The 17,728-nt window shown below is 31.9% G+C and overlaps 2 protein-coding genes across 2 annotated transcripts; both read right to left on the bottom strand.

Moving 5' to 3' along the window:
* Positions 1-8,891: 8,891 nt before the first annotated feature.
* LOC120211455 (truncated transcription factor CAULIFLOWER D-like) lies at positions 8,892-12,380 on the bottom strand. The gene is made up of 2 exons (XM_039209987.1): positions 12,185-12,380; positions 8,892-8,987 (listed from the first exon to the last, which is right to left on the bottom strand). The coding sequence occupies exons 1-2, from the start codon at positions 12,366-12,368 to the stop codon at positions 8,914-8,916; spliced, it is 258 nt and encodes an 85-aa protein (XP_039065918.1). The 5' UTR covers positions 12,369-12,380; the 3' UTR covers positions 8,892-8,913.
* Positions 12,381-13,331: 951 nt separating this feature from the next.
* On the bottom strand, positions 13,332-16,492 carry LOC120211453 (MADS-box protein 04g005320-like). The gene is made up of 7 exons (XM_039209985.1): positions 16,284-16,492; positions 14,391-14,469; positions 14,255-14,316; positions 14,067-14,166; positions 13,920-13,961; positions 13,807-13,848; positions 13,332-13,725 (listed from the first exon to the last, which is right to left on the bottom strand). Exons 1-7 carry the CDS (start codon positions 16,466-16,468, stop codon positions 13,525-13,527), a joined length of 711 nt encoding a protein of 236 aa, XP_039065916.1. The 5' UTR covers positions 16,469-16,492; the 3' UTR covers positions 13,332-13,524.
* Positions 16,493-17,728: the final 1,236 nt, after the last annotated feature.

Below are 17,728 nucleotides of genomic sequence, written 5' to 3'. Positions count from 1 at the left end.
GCGGGATTTCTGACACGCGTAAGTAAGGCACGGATAGTACCACCCGAGCAGCTCGGCCTTTAAACCTTCCCTTCCCTTATAAATAACACCCCTTCTATGCAAACATCACTATATCAATTCCTTCTATTTTTAATTCATCAATTTCTTTTATTTTTGTTGTAATGTAAAATTATTTTTTATTATATTATATTTATTTTATATATGATTATTTGAAAAAAATTATTGTACTAATTATTTTGTATATTTTTTGTGGTTGTAAAATTGGAAAGTGACATCATACCTCGAGATATTTTTGTCGATATGGTAACACTATAAAATTATATTATTTAAATTATTGTGAAAAATTTAATTTTTTTATTAGTTTATATTTTAATTCATATATTATTTATTTAATTAGACGTATTTCAACCATTATTTTTGCAGATATAAGAGTCTCAATCTTTCAATCTTTCAAAATAACGCATATTTCAGCTATTGTTTACTATAATGGAGAAATTCGGGAAGATGAAACCGGCGTCGTCTTTGCATCAAATCATTCTGTCAGAATATCCTTCAAGAGAAACATAACTCTTGAGGAGTTTATAACGAAAATTTCAAGGAAGGTTCATGTTGGAAGTACTAGAAGATTGTCCTCACTTCATTACAAATTTTCACTCCGTTAACTTATACAACATTCGAAATATAACTCGTTTAGAGTTAATCTACGAGACAGATGGTGCGACTGTGGGTTTTTTCAAGTTTTGAAATCCATGCTCTCATGTCATAGCAGCTTGATTGCATACTCGCAATACTATAACCGTTTTGTAGATCTCGTATACCGACTTTCAGAAGTGTTTAAGGTATATGAATTTGAGTTCCCCCATAGGTAATGAGAAATACCCTGATGAGGTTCAAAATTGACTTTCGATTGTACTAGATCCATCCTTATTGAGGGAGTCCGGTCGATCCAAAATCCACGCCTCGAGATATGATGTCCGTCTAAACGTAGCAAACCAACTTCTATTTTATAATTGCAAAAATTAATATGATAAAATTTAATAAAATAATAAAGTATCGACCCATGAAATTTGGGACCGAACGACACTATCTACGAAAGTTGACGGTAAAATCCAGTCACCATCTGTTTTTATTTTTTATTTTTAATTATTTTATATTGAATAACAATAAAAAAATGTACTGTCATATCGAAATAATAAAAAATAATAATTCACAATGATCAAATTAAAAACAATTCGGAAGTTCAGTGAATAAATTAAAAAATTAAAAGTATGATGAATAAAATAGGAGATAGAATATAATTTAGTGGAAAATGGTGTAATTTATCCTTTAAATTTTAAAAAGTGAAAAGGAGCAGAAGCATTCCCATGTTGTCCTTTTTTCTGTTTCGTAATGGAAGAATTTATCAGATTTTGGTGTGTTTTAAATATGATTTCTAGCTATGATGATATTGGGTTTTTCTGAATGTTGAAGGCCCTACATTGATTTTGAGTTTATATTTAAGTTGAGGGCAGATTTTATTGGTTTTTTGGTAATTGTAAAACAAGACACAGATATTTTTATTTTAAGATCTACAACATTTTCAAGTTATAAGTTTTAATAAAAAAATATTTTTATATAAACTTTTTACTTCGATGTGATAAATTTTAATAAAAAAATTTATATTTTATTAGAACTCGTCACCTTAAAGTGACGAATTTGAATAAAAAAATATTTTTTATTAGAACTCATCCTATCGAGGTGATGAGTTCCATGAATACTGTAGAAAATAAATACTGTAGAAAATGTCGTATATCACAAAATAAATTCTCACTTGTCGTATTTTCTCAAATAATTTATCTGTTTGTCCTATTGGGCCAAAAAAAACCGGCTTTATTAGTACTACATAATCAAGTCCAGTTTAAGAGGTTGAAAACCTTTATTATTGTTGTGGGACCCGAATTCGATGGATTTCGACCCTATCCGATCGGGTTAAATTTTTTAAAAAAAGAAATTGGTTTGAGTCAGGTCGAGCCAGATTTATTTAGAGTTTATGTTTGGGTCGGATCGAATTTTATCTAAAAAAGACAGGTCTAGTTTGGGTGGAAAGTGTATATTTTTTGGTCGATTCGAGTGAGACAGAAAATGTATAATTTTCAGATCGTGTTGGGTGGATCGAAAACCTGACCCGACCTAACCCATGCCCATCTCTAGTGGTTGCTATCTTAACTGTTAATAAGCTCGAATTGATAATACTATTAGTTTTCGTGGAGTAACATATAAATTTACCATTAATTGAATATGATTATTTGCATTTTGATAAAAGGATAAAAACCCCTTATTATAAGTTAAAAAAGCAATTAATGTTATTATCAAGTCTAATAACTACTAAAAAAAATACAATTTTCCCTTTAAAGTGATTTTTAATTTTTTTTTTAAAAAAAGTATTTTATTTCAAAGTGTTATATTAGATGACGGTTGAAGTATCGTTATCTCTTTTATTTTCTTTCCTTTTTAACTTTTTTTTATCTAAATAATTATCTTCTTGTTTTGATTTCTTTATTTTTCTCATATTCTTGGAGCGTAATTTTTGTCTATATTTATGATAGTTGACATTTCGTATTGTATCTATCACAATATATTTACTAATCATGATAGATCGATGATCTCTTATAATTAGATTTTTTTATGATAGTTTGTCGATGCATTCAAAATCGTTCACAGAACAATATCATATTGGTTCTATCAATATCCACACCTACATCAATATTCAATTTAACTTCAGAATCAAACTAATGTCAAAAAGGCCATATTGTCATCTTAGATGGCAGTCTAAGTGTCGTTGTTTATCTTGCTTTTATTTTTCCTACTTATCTTAATTTTGATCTAAATAAAAATTCTTATGTTTTGATTTTTTTTTTTGCGTATTCTTAAAGTGTTGATTTTTGTATCGTTATGATAATTTGATATTTTGTGTTGCATCCGTTATGACATATCTCCTGATCATGAAAGATCTACAGTCTTATATAATTATGTCCTCTTTTACGGTAACTTATCGATGCATTCATAACCGTTCACAGAGCAATCTATTATATTGGTTCCCTCAATCTTCACATCAACAACAATAATACGTCTAATTTTAATTAAAGACAAACATGTATTCAACCGATGATTTTAATCTTATTTTTATTTACGTTTTTTTTTGGTTTTCTGTATTAGAGTTGTGTTGTTTTTATTTTACCTTATCTTTTTTTAATGAGAATTTAATTTTATTTAAAAAAAATAAGTTAAAAACAAAGAATTAGTCATGATGTCACAGAGTACTCTCTCCCCTTCTAGATTTCTAGGAATAAAGCAATGTTACATATGGTCCACTGCATCTTTAAAAGATAACATCATGAATTAAAAGTATAAAAATTCATATAAATTGTGTATTTAATATACTTTAGTTTTTATGTGAATATATATATAATTTTTAAATTATATATTTTTAAAAATCAAAATTGTTAGCACGAACCAACTTACCTCAGTTGTTAAAGGAATTGTTGTTATTCCTAGAGGTTATGGGTTCGAGCATCAGCGGTTGTAGTAGTGTGATTGAACGGTCATTATCAGATGGTTGAGAATATTTATTTAGAACATATACAACTTTGTTAATCACCTTAGCTTAATAAAAAAATTCAAATTTTTATCATGATTAGTTTAAATATTTAAAAAAAATCAATTTTATTAAACATATATTTTAAAATTACTTGATTAATTTTTTTTAAAATATTTTTTTTATATTTTTATGAATAATAAATTTCAAATAATAATGAGTTAAAAGTTAAAAAAAATCAATAAGAGATATTTTTTTATTAATATGAGGTAATTATAATATAGTATCTGTTTAAATATAACTCTTAACATTTTGACATTGAACACTTACACTACTGATATCTTTGGTACTTAAATCCGAATCCTCATAAAATAACAACAATTCTTTTATCAATGAGATTATTTAGTTCGTACCAATAAAATACAACTTAAATGTGACATATAAAGCACAAACAACAAAATAATTTTTAACTTTATTAATGATGGGAAGATATAGCATGACATAATCTACTTTAAGTTACTCAAACATTATCATCATTCTTTATGACAACGAAGATAATTGATTTTTTTTTCCAAAGATTGAAATATGAATAGATATAGCTTAGACGGTAATAATTAAATATTTTTAAAATGTTGAATAATTAGAATTTCGGGCCCCACTGAAATTAATACTAAACTCTAATAATTGTAGGATGCATGGTAGACTTCATTACTACCTTTTTCTTTGACGGCTTTCATGATTGGAGTGTATAAAATAATCTAGTGGATAAAAGTAAGGGTAAACTACTAAGTTGATCACGTAATTATTTAGCCTTTTTATTTTTTTCATCGATCTTTCAAATTTTGTCAACCACACCATATAACTATTTAATTATTTCAATTAAGTCACTAGCCGTTAACGTTGACGAAAATGATGACATGGCAGTTAAAAGCCACTACTCAATTGACTATTTAATTATTTAATTGTTTCAATCAAGCCACATAATTATAATTATGTCAATTCCTTTTAACTTTCACATCATCATTTCTAGCAACTGTTAACGACTAGTGGCTTGATTGAAAAAATTAAATAATTATTTGGTGTGATTGAAAAAATTAAAAGATCGATGGAAAAAATAAAAAGACTAAATAGTTAAGTGGTCAACTGAATAGTTTACCCTAAAAATAATTTGTCGGATGGTTAAACAAAATTAATGGTTAATTAAATAGTTAATCTTAAAAAATATTATTTTTGGATGTCAAGCCCCCCTTCTAAGTTTTAACCTCACAAGTCCACCAAAAGTATGGACCACAAAGACTGCATTTATAATCGTATTTATTTTAGGACACAAATGTAATATTTTATATTAGAGATTAATTTATAAAATTTTAAGAGTTAAAAATATATTATTAATGAAAATAATATATATGTATATATTAAGTTGATAGGAGATGGTAGCGAAGTGATGAACGTTACTCGTAGTTGAAGAATCAAGCTTAGGGGTCTAAACTCAATCAAAGAACGAGATGAAAGATGTATTATATTGTTGTCGCAATCAAAGAACGGGATGAAAGATAATTGTCATACAAACCCTTGTAGTCGCAATTGACTTGACAAACCCAATAATCGACTTTAACCAATCCTTCTAATCGTATTGAGAAGGCAAACCAGAATGTGGAGATCTCCCTCACGAAGAACTTGAAAAACTTTGTAATAAAGAATGCTTTCGAATCCTTTATATAGGAGATGAGTTCCAATCTTAAGTAACTAATGAATAAAACAATAATAACTAGAGATGATGTTTGATTCTAATTCCTAATAAAATAATAAATCTAGTCTTAAACTATAATGCAACTTCATATATCAAATTATATTACAAATAATTAATAAAAATATTGAAAATTTGTAATATTTACAAAATAGCGTATTAATCTCGTATAAGAATTTTTGCATGTGTTGCATTCGCTAAAATGAACGTATCTTGAGTTTCTGACATCAGATTGACGAGTCTCAAATACTGTTCGAAAGCTAAGAGATATTCGATCATATCTCTGAAAGACATGTCGACCAAATAACATCTGGATCATATTCAAAAAGTTGTCGCAAGTATGCAGCTATTATGGTCTTCTTTTCCAAGGTTTGGACGTGTGGATCAATTGGAAGAGTTAGTTCATCTTCATTTGATGTGAGACTTTTGGTGCATTTATCATCATCATTCTCTTCAAAAAGATCCGACCTCGAATCTGAAACATCAAAGGGAGAAACATAAGAATCCTTTAAGAATTCACTCACATTATACTTACAGAATATATATGTTTTGAATTTTTGAGACTTTATTCTTCTAATAGGTTCGAGTAGGAACGTTAGTCCAAAGAAGTAAGTATTATCATTGTGGACTCCGATGCATGTATCATAAGCTTTGGACCGAATTGATATCAGCCGTCAACCATATGCTAATTATATATATCGTCTACAACAGTAATTAACTGACCACATTCCCATATGTAATGGAGTGAGGGGAGGTAGGGTAGTAGGTTGCCCCCAACGCCAGGTTGAGAGCAGCTTCCGTAGAAGACCTCCGGCAGCAGTCAGAATAACCCTTATTTTATATCAACATTTTGGATTGTTAGGATTTTGTAATTGGCTTGCAGTTTTTAGTTTGACGATCCCTTCAGAATCTGGGTTTCGATCACCAAATACCTCCATCACCTCTGTTCTTGCTTTGTGTTGCCAATCTGTGTGGATTGCTAAAAGAAGCATCGTCCAAGCAAGCCCGGAATTAGTTGTTTCTTGCCCAGCAAAGTAAAAAGTTCTACACTCATCAACCAAATCTTTAATCGAAAGCCTGTTTTTCTTATCCGAATCATGATAAGCGTTCATAAGTAATCCCAGATAATCACTGCCGAAGTTTTCTGCCTCCCCGGTCACTACTTTCTCTTCCCTTTTTCTAACAATCTTCTTCACAGTATCATGTATCGTTATCTCGAGTACTTCCATCTCTTCCCCATTTAGACCTTTCCATTTCTGAAGCATCGATTCAACGCTAGCAACTACAGATGGAATCAGGTTCTGTAACAAGAACAAATAATGTAATTATATATGGTCGATGAATCAGATGATTAAACGCGATCAAAATGAATTAAGATTTACTTTTACGCTCACCCCGTTGAAGGCATGATTAGCCAACTTCCTTTGTCTCGTCCATTTATCACTTTCTGTTGTAGCAAGCCCGTCGGCAAACATCTTCCCAAAGAAATACGTACGCGTCACCTTTGGAAAAGCTTTTCCACTGTTTCTCAGCACCTCTTTCACCATTTCTGGTTATGTGAGCTCTATTCCAACTAAGATAATTCTTCCCTACAAGAACAAAAATATAGATTGTCTGTATCAAACTATTTTGATGGTTAAAGGGATGAGAATATTTTGAACAAATACTATAACTTGTAATCAACATAAATTAATAAAAATATATTTTTTCTATAAAATGATTCTTTATTTTTTCTTTCATAGTATCAGCTTAGATGACAATCTAAGTGTCGTTGTCTCTCTTGCTTTTATTTTTACTTATATTTTTTAATTTTGACCTAAATAAACATCCTCATGTTTTTATTATTATTATTTTTTTTTGCATATTCTTGAAGTGTTGATTTTTGTCTATCGTTATGATAGTTTGATACTATGTTGCATCTATTACAGTACAACATCTCATGATTAGGAAAGATCAATAATCTTATATAATTAGATCCTCTCTTACAGTATCCCGAATTGTTCATAGAACAATCTATCACATATGTCTAGTTTTGAATAGAGACAAACATGTATTCAAGTTGAGGATTTTGATCTTATTTTTATTTATGTGTTTTGGTTTTCTATATTAAAGTTGTATTTTTATTTTACTTTATTTTTTTAGTGAGAATTTAATTTTATTTAAAAATAAAGTTTAAAAGTAAATCAATACTACTTTTATTATAAATATAAGAAGTTAGCTTTTATTATAAATTAAACTATAAATGTTAAACCGAAAATCTCTCAACTTCAGAATATTTTATTTTCCACCAAATCCTATCATTAAATTCAATCTTTCTTTGTTTCTCCTTTTTATTTGAACGAACGAACTAAATTCCTGGGTTCTTATTTTACTTTCAAAACATCCGTAATTCCATCGCCGTCTTCATCAAGGTAATAAAATCCCTTCATCTTTCTCTTTTCACAGTCAAGTTCCCTTTGATTGTCGTCGATGAAGATGATTCTATCTAAATTGTTTCAGGTTGAGAAGTATACTAAAGCTTAAACCATGGGAGCTTGTTGTTCTTGTTTCCGATTCCGGGAACCCGAAGTTGTTTCCCCTCGTCGGACTCCGACCAGCATCGATGCCTTGTGGGACAAGGTATAATTTCAAATTATATTGTCTCTTGCTTCATCCGGTCTTATTAATTATTTGTATTCTTCCGCAGTTTACCGGAGTAAAGGGAAACGAGCAATCGGAAGGAAGATCGACAACACACTGTTATGAGTCGGGATCGGAGTTCTCATACAAGAAACTTGAAGCCGAAGTTAATTTCGCCAATCCATCATCAGAAGATGAGGATGTTTGTCCCACATGTCTTGAAGGTATGCATATAGATAAATAAATTGATAGATCAAGTAAATTGATGGGGCTTTAATGTACGTCGGCTAATCGACTGACTTCGCCGATCGGTTCTCGGTCGCAGAGTACGATCCCGAAAATCCGCAGATAGTTCTTCGATGTTCCCACGGTTACCACCTCGGTTGCATATACGAGTGGATGGAGAGATCAGCAAACTGTCCAATCTGTGACAAGGTAATCTGTTTCCTACAAGCTTCTGCAGTTGTTCCATTTGCACAACATTCATTTAACATTGATATTCTTCGGATTTTGCAGATGATCTTATTTGATGAAGTTTGATCGTATCACAGGAGACACAACACATAAGATAATTCCTGGAGACTCAATGAGTCCAAAGTGATGAAAATTTAGCTTTTAAACTATGTTGCTCCGATTTTTTTTTATGCTATATTCGTATTTGACACGTATTCAGGTATAAATATTAGTTTCAATAACATTAGTATCTGATATATATATATATATAGTATCTGTGATTTATCTGCAAGAGCTCAACCTTAGCTTTAAGCCTATTATAATCCATAGACCAATGCCTTCTCACAAACAAGTTTCAAATTCCAATACAAATTTTCAGGCCAAATTTAAGAAAACTGAGCAAAATTAACGGCGTGAAAGAAATATTCAGAGTTTAAGGATGACAAACAGACGGGATGAGTGTTAATATTTTTGTATCTGTTATCTACTCACAACCCCACTATGTTTAAATTTTTTAAATCTACACTCTCTCACTTAGGTATATTATCAAATTCAGCTTCACACCCGCTTGTACTCGTTTGTACCAGCTCATACCTGCTTGGCAGCAATCTCACATATTACATAAACAACAAAATATAAAACAAACACATCCATTAAGAAATATAATAAATAAATTGAGGATTAATTGAGTTTATACCCTAACATTTGGTTAAATTACATGTCTTATAGAATCTTAAGATTTATAGAATAGTCTTTGAAATTATACCTAAATTCATAACAGTCTAAATTTTATATGGTGAGTAATTAGTAGGCAGGTAGATATGAGACAAGTGGATGAGGGACAAGCGGATGCAGAGTAGGTAAAGTTTTAAAACCATCACTTACCCATTATCCACGACGGGTATGACTTTTTACATTCACACCCATGCACTACTCATTAAACATATATCAATTCCCGCCCCAATTAAAATGGGTGCAGTGGAAAATCCACGAAATTATACATATTGTCATACCTAGATTGGACTCGGTATCAAGAAGTTGTAAGTCAACATTTGAATACCTTTCTTTACGATCTTTTAGGTGTGATGTGTTAGGCTTGGTTGTTTTCTGATGTCCATAACGGCTGTTAAGCTCTGTTTATTTGTTGTTGGTGCGGCAGTTTTATTGTCTTCCTTCCAGTTTGGTTGTTGGAACCTTGGGGAATTGGTGGTTAGCTGAATTGATTACAATTGACTGTAAGCTAAGGTGATTGGAGTCTTGTGTCTTGCGAGGACTTGTTGGTCAAAGAGGTGTCCCCCCGAAGAGTATATCCAATGTTTCATCCTGTAATTTGATAGGCTGTTTTGATGATCTTAGTAGTGTTTGTTGTTACGTGCCTTGTGATCGTAATGGAATGGCTTTGCTTTGCGTTTAATGGGGTGCGTACAATCGATTTCTTTCGAGTTTTTTCTGATGGAAGTGGGTTAATGTCGTACATGCTTACAGTGCTGGTTTTTTCATGTCTTTAGGGAGAAGTTTTGTAATGTTGCTAGTCGGACTGTTCAACCTCTACAGTGCTGGATTTTTCGTTTGCTGCTCTGATTATTATATTAGCTTTGTTTTGTTCTGCTCAGTTTGTTTGTGTTGGTTCTAGAGATGTTGTTTGTGTTAAGTCTTTAAAGTGTTAGTTGAAGGTACTGCTATTGCAAAAAGGTTGTTGGTTGTTGTAACGTTGATATGTTCCTAGCCTTGTCTTTGGTAAAGGGGTTTCAAAATTTGTAGGGGCAGAGTTGTGTGTTTTGTTTCATTGGTTTCGTTTGGAGTTGTATTTTGCTCCTAGTCAAGAGTACTCTTTTCCTCCGCTTAAGTTTAGAGAGGTTTTTAACGAGACTCTTGACTCAGGATTTATTTAATAAAAAATCTCTTTTGCTTCCCGCCCCAATTAAAATGGGTGCAGTGCAAAATCCACGAAATTATACATATTGTCATACTAGATTGGACTCAGTATCAAGAAGTTGTAAGTCAACATTCGGATACCTTTCTTTACGATCTTTTAGGTGTGGTGTCAGGTGTGTTAGGCTTGGTTGTTTTCTGATGTCCATAACGGCTGTTAAGCTCTGTTTATTTGTTGTTGGTGCTACAGTTTTACTGTCTTCCTTCCAATTTGGTTGTTGGAACCTTGGGGAATTGGTGGTTAGCTGAATTGATTATAATTAACTGTGAGCTAAGGTGATTGGAGTCTTGTGTCTTGCGAGGACTTGTTGGTTAAAGAGGTGTCCCCCGAAGAGTATATCCAATGTTTCATCTTGTAAGGATGACAAACAGACGGGATGAGTGTGAATATCCATTCCACTAACCTTAAACTCATTTAATATTTTTGTATCTGTTATCTACTCAAAACACCACTATGTTTAAATTTTTTAAATCTACACTCTCTCACTTAGGTATATTATCAAATTCAGCTCCACACCCACTACCCAATTTGATATCCACCACCCATTTTGTACTCGTTTGTATCAGCTCATACCTGCTTGGCATCAATCTCACATATTACATAAGCAACAAAATATAAAACAAAGTCATCCATTAAGAAACATAATAAATAAATTGAGTATTAATTGAGTTTATACCCTAACATTTGATTAAATTACAAGTCATGTCCTATAGAATCTTAAGATTTATAGAATAGTCTTTGAAATTATACCTAAATTCACAATGGTCTAAATTTTATATGGTGAGTAATTAGTAGGCAGACAAACATAGGGCAGGTGGATGAGGGACGGGCGGATACAGAGTAGGTAAGGTTTTAAAACCATCACTTACCCACTATCCACGACGAATATGACTTTTTATATCCATACCCATGCACTACTCATTTAACTTGTATCAATTCCCGCCCCAATTATAACGGGTGCAGTGCGAAATCCACGAAATTATACCCATCTGTCTTCCCTAGATTAGACTCAGTATCAAGAAGCTGTAAGTCAGCATTCGAATACCTTTCTTAGCGTTCTACGATCTTTTCCATGCTGTTTGCAGACGGTGATAAAAATATATCAGTCTCAAAGGACAATATTTTCTTTCCAAGTAAAACTAATTGTATATATACATACGTATATATACAAACATAAATGCACACGGGCAAATTGAATCATTTAAACTTTGCCAACACGTAGCTCCATCACTGAAGTCAACTAACTGAACTAGTCTTAAAACCTAAAACTTAACCCAAACTTATCGATTTAAACTTTGATTTTAAGTTTAAGATTTAAAGCTCACATGATTTAGGGCTACATGAAGCAACACTTGTCCATGGAGGAATCTTGGAATTTCAAGTGTAACAGATACCTCTCTTTGTGCCCTAACCCTACTTCCCTCCTAAAAGAATTGCAAATATCCTTAATTTTCTAACTGCAAAAAATTACAAAGTTTCATTATTTTCATTTTTTCCTAATAATTTAGTACATACAACACACGCTTATATATATATATATATATATATAGTGGTCAATACCCTTGTTTTAGCAAGATGTGACACAGCACACCACCCAAAGGCTTCCATTCTTTTGCTACTTCAACATCCTTGAAAACACTTCTAAATTCTAGTACTATAAGGTTATTGTCAGATGTTCAAGGTCTCCTTTTTAGTCTGAAACTATTAGTATTCCCTTAATTTCACCTGCTAAAACTTCTGCATGAAATCCAGCTGAAACCAATACATTCAAATGACTGGGAAACCCTGAACGGGAACATGGATCTTTCAACAGGTTATAGAGAAGAAAAAAGGTTAGATTTTTGCATAAAAAAAGCACCTGGAATCACCGGCGTATTCAAAGACCTTCCCTTTTGGGAGAAGACGATCAGAGCGACCTCAGCATCGCACAAAATGGAGATCTCGTGAGCTTTCTTCGACAACCCAGTTCTCCTCTTGGAGAAAGTAACTTGCCTGTTGATTTTAATCTCGATCCTCTTCAACTGAACCCTACCGCTCCCCATGAGCTTGCTTCTTCTTGTTGTTTGCTGAACGTGAAGCTTTGCATCTGAGAAAGCATGCACAGATATAAAGAATTGTAATCTGAAGATAAAAAGAGAGAAAAATACCCAAAGTAAAAGTGGTTTAAGGGGAAGTTGGAGTTAAAAAACAAAGTGGTTTTTCAAGGATGTCCTGTCGACTTCTCATTGGCTGGAATACACCTATTAAGTTGTTTTTGAACCATAATATTTTGTTTATTTGTTTACATGTTTTCTTCTTATAGATATAAATATCGTCAGAACCCTAAACGGTGACTCTCGTTATTTTCACCTACTTTTCTATTAAGTTAATTATAAATTAGTACGTATTCTAAATATTTTTAATTATTTAACAATCAACGTTCAATTACTTTACTGCAGTCGTTAGTGTTCGAACATATGATTTCTAAAAACATTGATTTATTTAACCACTTAGATAAATTGATTCATACCCTTTGTCAAACACTTCTCAACAGACGGCATGGATTTTTCTCTCTTAAATCCAAGATGTTTTCTTTATAAATAATGTGTTGGTGTACTTTTATTGATTTATTAATTCGGTTCGAACATTTACAAATAATTTAAGAATTATTTGAAATTCCTCCATATGAACTTATTCATGTTCCAAATGGACGACAAGGAAAGTGACATTTCTCGTTGAAGAAATAAAAACAAAATCAAAAACAAAAAACACTGTTTGAAAACAGATTCTCCATGTAGACATAAATCTAGTGAAAATATGGCAGCCCAGCTATAAAGATGTCAAATCTTATCAGGATGTTCATGGTGGCATGCATTTTTCTTTCGCTGTGAGCAGATTTCATATTAGTGGCAATATAATAACATATAAAGCGAAACCAAGAGAATCTCACCCTCGTGGGTTCAAATTCAAAGCTATGTATGTATGTATATAACAACCCATTATAGGAGTAAACACTTGGTATTCTTAGTTACTGTCCTACAATGTTTTCACAGTATTGGAGCTTCGCCCCACGCTTGAAACTGTGCATGCAGGCATCCTCAATAAGAGATACAACGAAATAAAAGTTGGGATCTGCTTAATTATTATTGTCTGTTCTTAATTTCCAATCACTTTATATGAGAAAATATGGAGTTCTTTTAATTAAAGCTCAAACATTAATCAAAGCATCCATCCAGGGATAAATCCACCTGGTGCAACTGCAGAGCATGTAGCAGTATCCTCATCTGTAATATTACTGGGATTGTACCTGCAATGTAAAGGCTCGAAAAATCCATCCGACTGAGGCGGCGGATGGTTGTATGGATTGCTTGGTTCCCCGGTTTCCCATGACGATTGTACTGTCGAACTATTTTCCTCCAACTGGAAAAGTATTGCAAACGTAACGAATGCTATTAAGATAAATTACGGTAAAATATTAATTTTTTTGAATGTATTTTTTACCTTCTTTCTCAGGTTTATATTGGTTTCGAGTAGGGCTTCTTCCTGTAGAAAGAATACAGCATAAGTAAAACGATATCTAACACTAGTGGTTACTGATTGAAATATATTAATACCTTAGTTTGCAGTTCAGAAAGTTGGTCGATCATCATCTGCATCTGCATCCATGAAAGAGCAAAATAAGATACTACTTCTAATTGAAAGAACAAAGAAGCATCAAAAGTATGGGCAAAAAACAAGAGAAGAAGTATAATTTTTATTACCTTTCTGGATCTGATTTTCTTCAATGAGAAATCCAACTGGAGCTCAACCTGCTCCAGTTCCTTGATGCCCAAGTCACCTAAATTTTCCCCAAGAAAATGTCTACAAAATCCCAAGTGCAAATTTAACATGAATCAAGCAGCTCTTATTTTATGAAGAGATATGACTAAGAGAAACAGTCTCGTTTTACCTCTGTGAATGCTGAAGGACCTCAACTTTTGCTTTGAGCTTCAAATATTCCTGGTACTTGCTCTGCTTGACATAAAATGAGCTATGAATCCCATGAACCTGAGGCTGAAATGGAAGAGATTAAGAGATTGATGTACCTGTGTGTCAACTTCTGATTCACCAGATTCCAACGCTCCATAGGTGCAACTGTTGTACTTCTCAAGTATCTTATATATGCTGCTTGCATAAAACGCCCCAATAACGGAGGTTAGTATATGAAAATCGAGCCGAATTGGAATAAATCGGAATCGAACACACATGAACATCCGGGAGCTCGACATTCTCAGAACCTCGACTGCATAGTGTAGGTATATTCTTGACTAATTACTGGGACAAAGAGCACAAAGTATAGGTATATTCTTTTGTCATGTGAGAAATTACCTTTTGTTTTGTGTCTGTTATCTTTTACTTTTATGATACCTTTTATTGGGACAATCTTTTGCTACTTTATCCTTGATAAAATGCTTCTTTTACCCTTTCTTTCTTTTTTTTAATTTAAGGTAGGGTTTGTTTGATAGTGAAGAGTGATGAAACTCACCTAACAAAAATTTATGAGAAAAGGGTAGAAAAACTACACCACCGTATCTTCTAGTCTTCGTAGAAAAATCTATTGTCAAGTCAGATGACAAAGACAAAATTTTATGTTAAAAAACACGAATCTTTAAGAATTTATATTAAAGATTTAGAGATATGAGATTATAAAATTCCATAAGAAGGAAAAATATATTATTAATATAAAATAAAAAGTAAAGAAATTAAATTATATGAGAAATTATAATTTTGAGTAGGTACAACTATTCCAACACCCCATCAATTCATCCCTATTGGACCTTTAAATAGAGGACAAAGCTCTTCTACTATTGTTTATTCTATCATAATACCCTAGTTGAGGGACATCAAGGTTCTTATCATAATACCCAAGCTTGGTTTCTTCTAGAAAATGACATGGATTATGGTTAAAGCAATTTTTTTTAATGAAACATAAGGGATGTCATGGGAAAAAACAGTTATCTTATATAATCTTTGTCATCAAGGATGAATTAAGGGGAATGACAGAGACGAGTTTTAATTTCTCATATAATTAATTATTAGTAAAATATATATTACAAATAAGAGACGGACACCTGATTTTATGTTAGGGAGTTGAACTTTTAAAATTTTAGGAGATGATGAACTTATAAAATTCTTAGAGGTGATAAAAATAAATAATTAATAAAAAAATATTTAAAATATATGATAATTTTAAAAATTTTAGGAGGAACGATGGTGTCTGTTTCGATCAGTCCCGTTACAAATGGTTTAAAAATATTGAACTAAGAGTTGGACAATTGGGAATTTTGAAATAAAATTAGTGGAAGATATTGACAAAGAGAGAGAGCATAAAAAAACTAAAATTGACTTTAATTACAAATTTTTAATGAAATATTTAAGTCATATTATGACTTCCAAGTCCAAATATATATTCATTTCCCTCTCGAAAGGAATAAAAGTAAAGAACTTCCTCTACTAAATTCAAACTCAAAGCATCAAAGTCCTTGTTGATGAATAATTGGATTAACCATTGGATCTGAAAACAACTTCAAATAAGAGGAATTAACCTAATCCATGCCTTTGATTTTATCAATTTAACAGTATAATCATGATTTCTGGCTCTTTACAGTTTAAGATAACTCATGCGATGAACTAGTTAACTGATCAAAACATGGCAGCAGCAGCAAAGTTTTTCATTTCCCAAGACCCATAATTATCCCCTTCCAAACCATCATTGAACTGTGTTCGAATAAGGGAAAACTTTTTCCTATATGTGTGTTTGTTTACGGGAACATCAGATTATCAGACAAGAACAGCTAGAAACCCAACATATCCAAGAAGAAGAACATGAAACTGAATCAAACCCATCCCTTGAAATCATCAAAGGTAATGAAAACGAAGACAAAAAGCAAAGAAAAGTAGCTATAAAGAGTAATATGTATGTATGTATGTATGTATACCTAGAAGTGCTGCAAAACTCATAGAGCTTGCCACGACTAGAGAAGATGATGAGAGCAACCTCAGCATCACAGAGAACCGAAAGCTCGTAAGCCTTCTTCAGCAGCCCGTTCCTCCTCTTTGCAAACGTCACTTGTCGGTTTATCTTGTTCTCGATCCTCTTCAACACCACTTTCCCTCTTCCCATTGTACTATAATAATGTTACTATTCAACTAAATAACAGCCCAATTCCCTCTCTTTCTTCTTTAGGGCAAAGGAGCTGTCCCTCTGTTTGGTTCTTTATGATACGGTAATTATACGAGGGAACTCTAAGACGCCATAGCCATTAGGTTTTCACTATTTCGTACCTCGGAAGAACAAAGGAAAAAAGATAAGAAAACAAAACAAAGTGGGGGCACTAGCGCTTTCCATGTATTTATCTTCGTCCTGGGGCTTTAACTTTTTGCTGGCTTGTGCTCAGCTAAAATAATACAAACTCCATCCCTACCATCGCCAGCTACGTATCTGTACCTAGTACTAACAAAATTTAATTATATTGAGTCGAACAAAGTCGAGTTAAATTACTAATTGAAATCAAATCTCTTTTTATATATTTTTTTTCATCCACAAAAATCGAATATAAAGCATCCAGCCTCTTGTACTGTTAGTTGGTCAAGCTTTGCTTTTTTTTTTTATCTTCTTCTTTAATCTTTTTTTTTTCATTGGTTAATTTAGTTTGAGTTGACAACACGACATAAACATCAACCTTAGACATTCCAAATTACCTTTTTAAGTGTTGCTCAACGTGTCGAAACAAAGACATGGGAGAATTATAACTCCATTTCGTTTGAATTTTTGTTTTTTTCTCATAAAATGATTATATGTATAATAATATTTTATATTCAATATTGAGCGTTGGAAATGAGGAGAGGATAAGCCGACCATGTCAAAATGACAAAAACAAAAGCAAGATAATCAAAGGATGCTTTGTATTATAGTATCTGATCCATATTTTAATTTCGATATCATGTTTGCCATAAAAAATGAAATATATATTTTTAATTTATTTTCTTCAAAGATTCCAACCTGCAGTCAAAAATAAGATATTTTGTATAGTATCCGAGGAATAAAAGACCAAAATGATTTTACCTTTAAAGAATCTTGTTCTACAAAGCGTTTTACCAATAATTTTGGGTTTTGTAATTAATTTTATTTACATAAAGTGTTGAGTAATTGACAAAAAAAAAACTTAAAGGACAAGAATAATTATGATAATATTGTACGAGAAAATACATATAATATTGTGTCACTTATACCAATAATATTACGATAGACTTCTCTATAAACAAAGTTGTGTAGAGGTAATTATATCTTTGATTATCTTTTTATTTACGTTTTTTTTTTCAAAAGATGAGATTAATTTTTTATTTTTTATAATAAATATTTTTTTATTTTCTATTATTAATC

The sequence above is a fragment of the Hibiscus syriacus genome, unplaced genomic scaffold (assembly GCF_006381635.1).
Source record: "Hibiscus syriacus cultivar Baekdansim isolate YM2019G1 unplaced genomic scaffold, ASM638163v2 tig00109972_pilon, whole genome shotgun sequence".
Lineage (NCBI taxonomy): Eukaryota > Viridiplantae > Streptophyta > Magnoliopsida > Malvales > Malvaceae > Hibiscus > Hibiscus syriacus.
This window is presented reverse-complemented; position numbering and strand designations above follow the sequence as displayed.